We start from the raw sequence: 12513 nt of genomic DNA on the forward strand, positions 1-12513 counted from the left end.
CCACCTAATTACCAAATGGTTTTGACCAAGTCTAAAGCCGGGTCCCGGATCGACTCTGCCGTGTACCCGCTCGTCTGTCCGTGCGTTGGATTCGATTCCCCCCCCCCTGTCCCCGCCAGCGCCGCTTATCTTCCGCTCGATTCCCCGCTATTGTTCGCTCGCGGGGAATCGGCCACGGCGAGATCTGACCTGTAACATTTGGTAATAGTGAATTCCCCTTTAATGCAACTGACCAACCATCAGTAGACTAGTCTAAACTGCTTAGTGAATTGAAGCCTATGAAGGTAAATTGAGGCGCCTGATTACTGGTAAGAGGGGACATTCCCCCCCCCCCCCCTTGCACAGGTTTGCAGAAAAGAAAATGGCTTGCAGATACCTATATTGCTGCATAGAATACCGCACCCGCTATGCAGTGCTGCAATATATATCTGCAAGCCTGTGAGGAAAAAAGTCCCCTCTTGCCAGTAATTGGGTGCCCAAATTTACCTTAGCCGCATATCGTGGCTTTGCGGCAGAGGGGGGGTTAGGTTTAGACACCACCAGGAGGGTTAGGGGAATGTTTCATGTAAGAGTAGGGTTAGGTTTAGCAATAGTAAAATATCTGTACATAATACAGATATTCTACTATGGACATTTAGTAGTAGAAAATCGCTAATTTTAGCAAGATTCTACTACCGGCTAACTTGGCGCCTTTTTTCTTACATGTATGCATTTCTGAAGCCCTTGAGCAGGCTGAGCAATTTCTTAGGGGATTAGGTTTCCCACCTTTCCCCACATACAAATCGGAATTGGCCTACTGATTTTGTTGGGCTGCGATTCCAAATTCTCATGCCAGGAAGAACTGCAAATCTGCTATAGTAGGCGATTTGCAGCATGAAAATTTGGATGCGGAAACGCAACCTATTAAAATAAGTTCTGATTCGCATGCAAGGAAAAAAGTGCCTGCTTAACATTTTTTTTGACATCGCATCTAAAACACCATAGTCGTGTATTGGCACTGCTTGTGTATTTAGTTGTGTTTTTGCATTAGCATGGGTGGCCACTTCCCATCCCCCTCTCTTTTTAAAAAAAAAAAAAAAAAAACTTAGCTGAGGCAACTAATAGACTGCCTTGGGTAAGAATGTAGCAAGTGGTCCTGCAAGCCCAACGCTATTCTCTCCCTTGCTCTGCCTCTGTCGTACACTATTCTCTCCCTTGCTCTGCCTCCTCTGTCGTACACTGCAGATTGTCCGTAGCCCACTGGCTTGCAATTTGTCTGTACAGGCACAAACTGTCACCCTAGGGATTGTGTCCCGATCCCTTCCAGATGACCGTAATCAAGTGTGTATGAGGCTTAAAGGGAACCCAAGCCGAAGCTCTGTTCAAAAAGGGATGTTACCTAAAGAAAGGAAAGCCTCAGGATTCTATTGAGGCTTCCCTTCGTGCACCTATGCGCCTCCCCCCCCCCCCCCCCCCCCTTACTCAGCATGACCTCCCTTCACATTGGTTCCGCGCTCCTCTCCTATTACAAGTGCAGCTGCGCATGCGTTGTAGTTCTGAGCTGCTCCGGCTTACTGTGCATGCGTGGGCATGCTGATGGAAAGAGGTGATGTGCAGCCCTGATATGATAGGCTAAAATGCCTAGTCTCCAATATTCCTGGGAGCCGCACTCTGAGGGGGGGCATCAGAGCACTGAGGGAGGCCTCAATAGGATCCTGAGGATTCCCTCTCATCTGGTAAATCTCATTTTGTACTCTAGCGTAGACTTTTTAAGAATAGGTAGCATGTGTGAATGCCAACACATCACTGAACAGCTATGTACACATGTTTTATTTTTGTCAGTTGGTGGTGCCATTGTTCAGCATTAGATCAGGTGGGAGTGTGTACTACTGTCTGCCAATAATAGTGGGCTCTTCAGTGGCAATTACTAGAGCCAGAAAAACAGTTCAGTGCTGCTATTGTCACTGCAGCTGCATGTCTGGATTTTGTACACTCCACAGCCCTGGTAAGTAGGGATGGTCAATGAGATGCAAATAATTTTGGGTTGGTGCAGGATTATGCAAATTATGTATGCAAAAATGCATGCATCTCATACATTTGCATTGACCATACCTACTGGTAAGTATTAAAATAAAGCATTATGGTGTGTACACACTTGAAAGATAAATGAAAGATCTTAGACCAATTTTACCACCTTCCATGTAGTATGAGAGCCATATTCTACACCAGGCTTTCTCAACCAGGGTTTCTTGAGGACTCTGCAGTGGTTCCTTGGCATTTTACCCCATCGTGGGGGAAGTATAATGTAATAAAATAATACACTATAATAGGTGGTACTGTAACAAGAGGCACTAAATTGGGGTGTCAGGAGACAGTATGAGTGGCAGTGTTAGGAGATAGTGAAATTAGCAGCCTAACCTATTTAGACTATGCCTCCTGAAAAATAAATGTAGGGGTTCCTCGAGACCAAAAAATTGTTTGCCGGGGTTCCTTGAGATCCAAAAGTTATTTACAGGGTTCCTCCAAGGTAAAAGGGTTAAGAAAGACTGCTCTACACAGTCTATTCTATTGAGCCGAACTCCCCATCAGATAAACATCTTTGCAAGATGCTGTACACATTCAAAAGATTAGTATCTGCAAAAGATCTGTTCCTGCAAAAGATCCGTTCCTGCAAAATGCATTCATAGTCTATATATCTGCAGATCCTCATACACACCTTGTTTAACGGACCTTCATCTGCATATCTGACAATCATCTGCAGATTTGAAAATCCATCCTGGTGTATCTGATCTGCAGATGAATGTCTGTTAAGCCCAATCTACACAATACGATTCTTTGTGCGATTTGATTGCGATTCTATTTACGATCCGATTAAATCCGTCATGTCCGATCGGCAGTAGATTTGATTTGCCATTGCAAAACAATGGCAAATCGAATCCCAATCAGACCGGTCGGATTTAATCAGATCATAAATAGAATTGTAATCGAATCTCACAAAGAATCGTATCGTGTAGATGGGGCTTAAAACAAGGTGTGTATGAGGATCTGCAGATATCGTAGACTATGAATGCATTTTGCAGGAACAGATCTTTTGCATATACTGATCTTTTAAATGTGTACAGCATCTTGCAAAGATTTTTCTGATGGGGAGTTCAGCTCCATAGAATAGACTGTGTAGCGTAAGCTCTCATACTACATGGAAGGTGGTAAAATTTCTTTAAGATCTTTCATTTATCTTTCAAGTGTGTACACACCATTAGTTGGAGCAATTTTGGGTATGGAGTCGGTGGTTTCATAAACTGAGTTGGATGAGTGTTTTTGTACTGATTCCACAGCTCTGCTTCCCACTCGTCTTCCCTTTCCCAAGAACAGAACAGGCTGCTCAGCAGACATCTCAACAGCGTTGTCTGTAGAGGGATATTTAAAAAAAACAAAAAAAACTTTCACCTGAAATCAAATTATGATTTTTATTTACCATTATGTTAAAGGACACCTGAAGTGAGAGGGGGTGTGAAGGCTGCCATATTAATTTCCTTTTTAAACGATGAAAATTGCCTGGCTGTCATTCTGAGCCCCTAATACATGTAGTCCATGCCTGTAGATCAGGTCATTAGCTGCATGCCTGTTAAAGGTGTGTGATTCAGACATTACTAATGCATGAAAGATCAGCGGGTTTCTAGGCAACGGGTATTGTTTAAAGGGACCCCGAGCCCCTCTCATGGTTATGCCTTTAAGGGTTCGTATAGACGTCCGATAAAGATCGTTCGTTACGAACGATTCGTGACGTTTACACGATATTCAAATTAGACTGAAAAGATCGTTCGTAATGAACGATTGTGTACACACGTGAGCGATATAAGTATAAAGTACTGAACGACGAACGATTAAAAAATGCGTGCGCAAACGGAAGTGACGTTATGACAGGCAATAAGAACATGCGTTATCGAACGATCTTTGTACACACTGCAACGATTGAACGATTATCTTTCGAAAAAATCCGCCGGGTTGGATCGGTCGGATTGAACGATAACGGTCGTTATCGTCCAAAAAAAACGATCGTTGGAAAATTTGGAGCGCACGATTATCGGTCCGATTGTCGTTATCGTTCGTTTTCGAACGATCGTTATCGTACGTGTGTACTCAGCTTAAAGACTCCGACCAGTACTGCAAAGTACTTAAAGATTCATACCGTTCTGTAGCTTGTGCTCTCCTTTCATTTGATGCCTGAATCACCGTTCTACACCAAATAGTTTTTGTTCGATATCAGTTTAAAAATCGTGGCTGCCATCTTGGCTATGTTATAACTTCTGGATCACCACTGTCTTCTCTGTTAAAAAAAAGTGCATCACTGAATGAAGCAGGAACAGGAAGTGACGCGCATGGCCATTGCAAGAGGCTCCTCCAGAGGGGTCATAGCACGACTTTGTTGGAAGTCTGGCTTAAAGGCATGCCCATGAGGTGCTCGGAGTCCCTTCAAAAAGAGTTAAATATGGCAGCTCCATATCCCTCTCACGTCAGGTTCCCTATCTCTGTTACCACTTTTCCATGGGCAGTTGAAGACTGCTGCACAAGCTGTTCTTGTGCACCAGCTGGGCGCTTGTTAGTGCTTAGCACCGGCGCCGAACTGATAGCCACCAAATCTGAGAGCAGCCGTACTTAGACGCGTTCTTTGCCACCAGGTAACGCCACCATGTGTCAGACTGTGACATTCGTGATGTTAAGGCTGGTACATATGCAATTTTCGTTTCAGATCCTATTTCTGATGAAGAAAATGATTGGATCAGGCAAAAAAAAAATTGCAGGAATCGGTCAGTGGCAATCGGCTGTACAACTGTTATCCTTGCCTGTAATATCGCAATTCCGTTTTAATTAGTGCGTGTACCCGTTTGTTTAAATGTGCGGCAGTAGTGAAATGAATTGTAATGGAAACACAAATGACATGTTGAACTAAAGTAACATGTTGCAAGTTTTTTTTTTTTTTTTGTTTATACAAAAATGCTTTAGGTCACGGCCCATTGATTAACTTGGGCCATCAACTGTAATAAGTTTGTACGTGTGGTAAAAACTGAAACCTAAAACTGGTCACCTTTAGGCTTGGTGCACACAATGGGCTGTATTTGCAAAACTTCTCAGAAATGACTTATCACCTAATTGATAAAAAAAAAAAAACCTTTCAGCACATTTAGAAGAAAAAATGATCCCTCAAACTAAGTTGTTCCTGATAAACTTAATTTCAATATTTTTCTTACCTTAATTATATTCTATTATATGTATTTTTGCTCTTTGGGAGCTTAATGTGTGAAAACTGAGGGAAACTGAAGAAAAAGCTTTGTGAATCATCCCCAATTTGTGAGCCAGCCAGAGCAGACAGTATATCCGATGCACAGTACTGATCTGGTGGCGTTTACACTTTATCTGCATTTCATAGAATATGGACTTCAAATTTCATCTGCGTTCCATAGTCTAATGCTTTTCTACGTACGGAAAACTGAAACCTAAAACCTGCGCCCTTATGCCTGGTACATGCAATGCACTTTCCTGTCAGATTGATGGTCGAATTAGTAAATTTCCAACAAGTCCAATCTAATTTCCAAACATTTTTCTGATTGATTTTCCAATCACTTCTTTACAAACATCAGGCCTGTCGGAAATTGATTTGATCGTCAGTCCGACAGGAAATGGCATTCTGTACCAGACATTAGGCTCTGTTCACACTGAAAGCTGGCCAGCCAGAGCAGCCAGTATATCTGATGAGGAAAAATCAAGGTCAGGCTCTGCTTAAATTCCACCATTACATTTTATTCAAAAAAGTCATACGAAACGCTGATTAGTCACTAAATGTGTCACTTTTAAAACCTAAAACTGCACTGCAGAGATATACATTGCACAGCCGGCTCGGTTCACACACAACACAACGCACCAATCACATCTGGGATCCCACCATACAGCAACTAAGTCTGCACTATTCCCTAGGGGGATGAGTCCTGTCCCTGCCAAATTGATTTTCCACTTCAAGGCGTTCCTTATAAACGAAAGTGAAGCTTCCACTAGGTCACAGTCATTAAACAGTTGGAACGTATAGGCATAACTCAGCAGATCCTTTACCTTCATGCAGCATACCAACGCTGTTGTCTGGCGCCGGACCATGCGGGAGGTAGTGAAACGAGGGGCAGCGTGGCTGACCAGAGACAGATGTTGCGCACTATCTTACACGACCGCCCCAGCTTAATACTATCAAGGGGAGCCCACCACCATTACTGCACATGGATCTATCGGTGGGAGAGGCTAGAATCCAACCCATGCACTGAACCTTTACCTGTAGCCTACAGGATGCTGGATGGCCCTTTGCAGCGCTGCTGAGTGGTGAGAGCCTCTTTGAGGTGGAACCATGTTATATGCTCATAAACTGTAGTTGTTATGCTGCATGAAGGTAAAGGATCTGCTGAGTTATGCCTATACGTTCCAACTGTTTAATGACTGTGACCTAGTGGAAGCTTCACTTTCGTTTATAAGGAAGAACTCCTTGAAGTGGAAAATCAATTTGGCAGGGACAGGACTCCTCCCCCTAGGGAATAGTGCAGACTTAGTTGCTGTATGGTGGGATCCCAGATGCGATTGGTGCGTTTGTTGTGCTGTGTGTGAGCCCAGCCGGCTGTGCAATGTACATCTCCGCAGTGTGTTTTAATGTTTTTAAAGTGACACATTTAGTGACTAATCAGCGTTTTGTATGACCTTTTTTTTTTTTTTTTTTTTTTTTTTTTTTTTTTATAAAATTTAATGGTGGAATTGAAGCAGCGCCTGACCTCGATTTTTTACTTATTGGCTTTTTGCACCTGCCAGACTCGTGCTCCCTCATATTGGTGAGGTTTCCACAGTTGCTAATGCCAGTGAGTTCCAGGAACTGCATTTTGTAGTTAAGTATATCTGATGCACTGTACTGCTCGGGGTGACTTTCACACGTCATCTGTGTTCCAAACGATATAGTCTTATGGAGGACATATCCGTACCAGGAGATTATCATGCGGCTTAGGGCTTTGTGTTCCAATCTCTTCCCAATTATTAACCTTCTGGTCAAGGGTAGATGCGAACGAACCCTTTAACATAGGATCTATTGACCTCCGTTTCTGCTTTGGCTGCGATCCGGCTAACTAAACAGTCATTCAGTTTTCTGTTTTGTAGCATGAGCTGAACCAAAAGCCTCTTACACTTGCTAGATGAAACTTTGACAAAGCAGCAGATACGACACCTTTGCTGAGAAGTGTGTAAGCAGTGGCCCCCAATGCCACAGCCACTAATCGGCCCGGCGGTTCAATTCAGCGGGTTGCCAGCCAAGAGCGTTGTTCTCACCGTGGCTGCTGCCGCATAACGTCACTCCCATGCCTTTCTGCTAGCTCTCCACCCCACCCCTTTCTGCATAGCAAAAGCACACATTGTTTAGCCCAATCTACATGGTACGATTCTTTATACGATTTAATTACGATTCTATTTACGATTAGATTAAATCCAACATGGCCGATCGGGATTCGATGCAATTCGATTTGCCATTGTTTTGCACTTGCAAATCAAACTGAATCGAATCCCTATCGGACATGTCGGATTTAATTGAATCGTAAATAGAATCGTACAAAGAATCGTATCATGTAGATTGGGCTTTAGACTGCAGGCTGGTAGCCTTGGCTCTGCAGTGTCGCCCTAGGGTTCAAATACCAGACCCTGTCAGGCTGAATGGACAACTGAAGTGAGAGGTATGTGGAGGCTGTCATTTCCTTTTAAGCAATACTAGTTGCTTAGCAGCCCTGCTGGTCTAATTGGCTGCGGAAGTGTGAATTGCACCAGAAACAAGCATGCATCCAATCTTGTCAGATCTGTCAATGTTTGAAACGCCTGATCTGTTGCATGCTTGTTCAGGGTCTATGGCTAAAATTATTAGAGGCAGAGGATCAGCAGGATAGCCAGGCAACTGGTATTGCTTAAAAGGAAATGACAGCCTCCCTATACCGCTCACTTCAGTTGTCCTTTAAAGTGTACCAGAGACATCAGCTACCCCCTTTAATCTAAGCACCTGTAAAAACTGAGCTGAGATGGAGCTTGTGGCTCCTCCACAGCTTTGCTTGTGCACTTGAGGAAGCTTTTGAGAAGAATGGAGTCTTGTAGCATTAACCCACAGGGTTAAGGAATAGGCACTTGAGGCTTCTTCTCACAGTTGTGGTTGAACCACCAATACCATATGGTTCAGCCACTGGGATTGACACCCACTCACTCAGTCCCAGTGCACATCGAGCGGATTTGGATGTGATCCGCCGGCCGCCTCCGCCTGTTAATCCGCTTGGGTAATGTATTTCAATGGGCTGGTGCACACCAGAGCAGTAGGCGTTTTGCAGAAACGCATACTCCCAGGCTGCAGCATTTTTTTTTTATTTCGGAGGAGTTTCTGCCTCCAATGTTAAGTATAGGAAAAACGCAAAACTCTTGATAAAACGCCAGATCAGAGCGGTTTTCCAGGCGTTTTTGTTACAGTAGCTGTTCAGTAACAGCTTTACTGTAACAATATCTGTAATCTGCTACACAAAAAAAGTACACAAAACCACAACTCTTCATAAGAAAAAAACGCTTCAAAAACGACTAGGGTTTTGCGGATCTGCTAGGGGTTTTTGGTGTGCACTAGGCCTAACTGCATGCAACTGTAGCTATCCACATGGGATGTAGGGATTAGCCGCAGGGATGGTCATTGAGATGAAAATCTGAGTTGATATGGAATTTTGCAAATATATGCAGCTTGAAAATGGACCAATCCTGCCAAGGTGAAATGGTCCAATTTCAGGCTGCACACACAATTGGCTTAATCCTGCATCAACTTGTTTGCATCTCATTAACCACACAAGCAGCAGTTGGGTGGTTGTGTGAATGTCTTGGCATTGGTTGCCACCTATCTGCATGTTGCTGAATTGAGTGGCACTATCAAGGAGCCCTACCACTTCAACTATGCATGAACTCTGCACACAAGACACTGTCCAGTAAATCATCTATTGGCCATTCTCCTGACCTAGCTAGCAACCAGAAGTTGAAAATCCTTGTCTGCTAGGTGGATAAACCTTTTAACCAACCTTTTAGGCACAGATATGGGAAGCTTTTCTTTTTTAGTATTCTTTACCATGTTTGGTGCTTGAAGAATCTGTTAGTATTGGCTTAAACATTTTAGGGTATTTACATTAGGCAGATCTGTTTTACAGTGCTTGTTTCTGCTGTTGCCTGGCAAACATGCGTTTTTTTTTCCCCCCCTCTTGCTCCTTCAGTGTCCACTTTTCCCTGCAGTTATTTTCCTCTGCTCCCAGGACCATCCTTCACTAAGCTAATATGATCCTTCAGTGCCTTTCCCGTCTGTTTTATGTTCCCACTGTTTTCTTTGCTTTTTGGCCTCTTGTGTGTCTTTCCAAGCACTTTTGGGCTAACATGCATTGTGTTGCAACTGTTTAAATGTATATGAGGAAAGAATTTGCTATGGGGTGAGGTAAGACTGGGTAAGTGAATGTATTCAGGCGAATACTGGCTCACACATTCATACTGTATAGGGACCACATGAAAAAGTGACTGTAGGTGAAATTGCGACCTTAGTAGTTTAATGGGCAAGAACCAAACCATTCATTCAATAGTGTTGGTTTTCGAACTAGTGTTGTTGAATTTTGAACACCCAAATTCTCCAGAAACGCACAATATCCATACTGAACAAGCAGATGGGGTCAGTTGACTGTTCAGAATTGGATAAGAATTCAAATGCCAACGCTACTGGGGGACCATCCTAAGTTCTAGGGCACGGTCACACTGGCTGCTGCACGCAACTCTTTAGTGCCACTGCTTGCCTGGTTTTCCTCATACATAGTACACTTCACACTTGTGGTATCACAGGATGCACATAATGGATACAAAATAGCAGTTGCAGCATGTATCGCCTATATCTGGCTTTAAGCACACTATTATAGACTATTTGTAAGTGAAGGGGTGATTGTGGCCAAACTATGAATGGTTCGGGAGCAGTTAAAGTGTAGTATCTGTATGGTGGCTGAGCTGCCATACTTTATTCCTGTAGTAATGTCTTGTGGCAGCTTCTAGGCGCATAATTGCGGACAGACCTTATTTCCTAACTCTTTGAGGTGTTAATGGAGTAGAGCATGCTGTTTAATTTGGGGAATGTTACTTCAAAATATCACGATTGCAATATTTCTAACTTGAAATCGAGGCATTTAGAAGCTGTACAATGTTAGAACTCCTGTGGTCCATCTTGAGCGTGAAGTGTTACATTGGAAGATGAAAGTGCTACCCAATAAGATGTCACTTGATTTACTTAGTGCGCATTCTATGTCTTCGTACTGGTATTTGCAGAAACGTACTTGGCTCTGAAGACCCATTCCGTCTGTTTAAAGTCAAAAGAATGCATATTAACATCTGCAGTATATTATAATACAACCTTGGTGTTCTTAATGGCGTTTACTGCATTTCTTCTCCAATTAAAACTTCCTTTTGTGTTTCGACAGCCGGCTTGCCTCTGACCGCCGTTACTCAGAATTAGCTGATTACCGCCGTTTAACACAGGAGCCAGCAGATCCTTTCCGCCGATCGCCGCCCAAATCTCAGATGGACTACCGTCGCATGGCTGAACCCAATTCTGATTATTCGGCAAACTCTTACAGCGAGTACATGAGAGCGCCAGCCGCGCCTGGCTATCAGCGCCGTATGTAAACATGTTGCAGGGTGGTTGGAAAATGTCTATAGGTTAAGAGCATTTTCTGCATGATATCAAATGCAGGAATTTCAAATCAAGATTTTTTTTTATTTCTTTTTATTTCACCCCCGTTCATGGTCTTGCTTTAATTTTGTGTACATACGTGAAAAGAAAGCTGACTTGTCCATGGCTTTATGTCGAATGTTAAACCGTAATCTTTACAACTATAGCTGAATAAAAACAGTTTTTTAAAGTTACCTGAAGTTTTTCCGATGTTCCTGAGCATAGGAATTTACATACCTATATTGCCATAACTGATGATAGATTAGTGCTAAAAGCTATTCCATGTATTAGAATAGTTTAGACTCACATCATTTATGATTAATACAAACACATGCATGCTTGGCTTTGAAAGATGGTTCTAAAAGCAGAAAAGCGTGTATCAAGCAGTCATGTTTTCAATCTAATCAAATGTTTAGTGAGCTTTTCTAATTATCCACCCCAGTAATAAGCAAACTTTTTTCCAATTTGATTCCTGTGCGTACATTGCCTAATTTTCCAGTCAAGAAAAAAAACAATTTCTGTCAACTATAAATTAAGGATTTGATAGGATACATTTTTTTTTTAAGGATGTATGCTGACAACTGTGTAGAGGTGTGTTTTTTGGGACTGAGAACTACTGCAACTAAACTTATAGGGCAAACTTAAAGGCAAAGAAAAAAAAACCTCTACTTACAAATGTTCTTGCTGAATGACCAGTATATGAAATCTCACACATGGAGTCCTTTAAAGGAGAACCATACACTTTTTGTGTCTTGACCTTTTTGTGGTAAATTTAATGTAAAATGTGGTCATGTTAATGTAGCTTCCACAACTAGATTAAGCATTTAAATATTTGGGTTTTTTAACTTGTCTAAAGTCCTTATAGATTTGGTCTGCAAATTGCTTTCTTGCAGTGAACATAAATAAGCGTTTAGGAATGGCCTCTGCTGGTACATTCCATGAAAAGTGCATAGCTGACTCCATTCTGGAGAAAACTGGCCACTATTCGTCTACTGACTTGTCTTCCCAGTACTTGACCCAGGATTCAGTTTTCAGTATGGGAATATGCACTGCAAGTTACTGAATTGTGTGTGTGTGTGTGATTGCTAGTTTGTCACAGAAACGGGTAATGGACTGTTACCTACTAGACTCCCTAAAGCACCATTATTTTTCTCAGTCCAAATAAGGTTTTTTTTGTTTTTTTGTTTTTTTTATCCTCCAGGTTTTAGGAAGGGGTTATACACCTGTGGCGTAATCTTTCTCATCTTTGTAGAAATTTGATTTGATGCTTTTTAAAACTGCAACATTTTAGTAAATTTTTCCTACAGAGTAAAAATCAGGTTTTTTTTTTTTTTTCTTTGTGGTACATATGGCATTTAATGCCACTTTTTGTGCTGCACGTTTATGTACAAAAGAAGTATACTCATCAGTGTAACGCTATCCTATTTTTCATATTGCAATTTTAGTTTGAACATTTCACTTGTATTTTGGAACATTATGGTTATAATTCCAGTACTCATTTTGTATTCTCTGAAAAGGTAAAATAAACTTTTAGTTGCCGTATAAAATTGGAGTTGTATTTATTGATGATTATGCACTAAAATTGTCATTGAAAAGGAAAATATTCTGGGTTGAAAGTTGTTGCCAAAAATAACTTTTTTTTTTTAAACCTTTTTGATCTTGTTTATAAAAAAAAAACCCACAAAACTAAGATTTTTGTACAGGTTTTAATACTATACCCTGCACTATTGCATTTAATATTTGTCGTCCTCATA

General features: G+C 41.9%; 1 protein-coding gene across 2 annotated transcripts in view; it reads left to right on the forward strand.

The window, feature by feature from the left end:
• Window positions 1–12306, forward strand: part of RBM14 (RNA binding motif protein 14) — a 34481-nt gene extending 22175 nt beyond the window's left edge. The window contains exon 2 of one of the 2 annotated variants that reach the window (XM_068260569.1): window positions 10509–10628. In XM_068260569.1, the coding sequence (XP_068116670.1) occupies window positions 10509–10543 (35 nt within the window). In that variant the 3' untranslated portion in view covers window positions 10544–10628. Of the gene's footprint in view, window positions 1–10508 lie in introns of both variants that reach the window. The other variant, XM_068260568.1, reaches the window with a different exon arrangement.
• Window positions 12307–12513: the final 207 nt, after the last annotated feature.

This window comes from Hyperolius riggenbachi, chromosome 11, assembly GCF_040937935.1.
Source record: "Hyperolius riggenbachi isolate aHypRig1 chromosome 11, aHypRig1.pri, whole genome shotgun sequence".
NCBI classification, from domain to species: Eukaryota; Metazoa; Chordata; class Amphibia; order Anura; family Hyperoliidae; genus Hyperolius; species Hyperolius riggenbachi.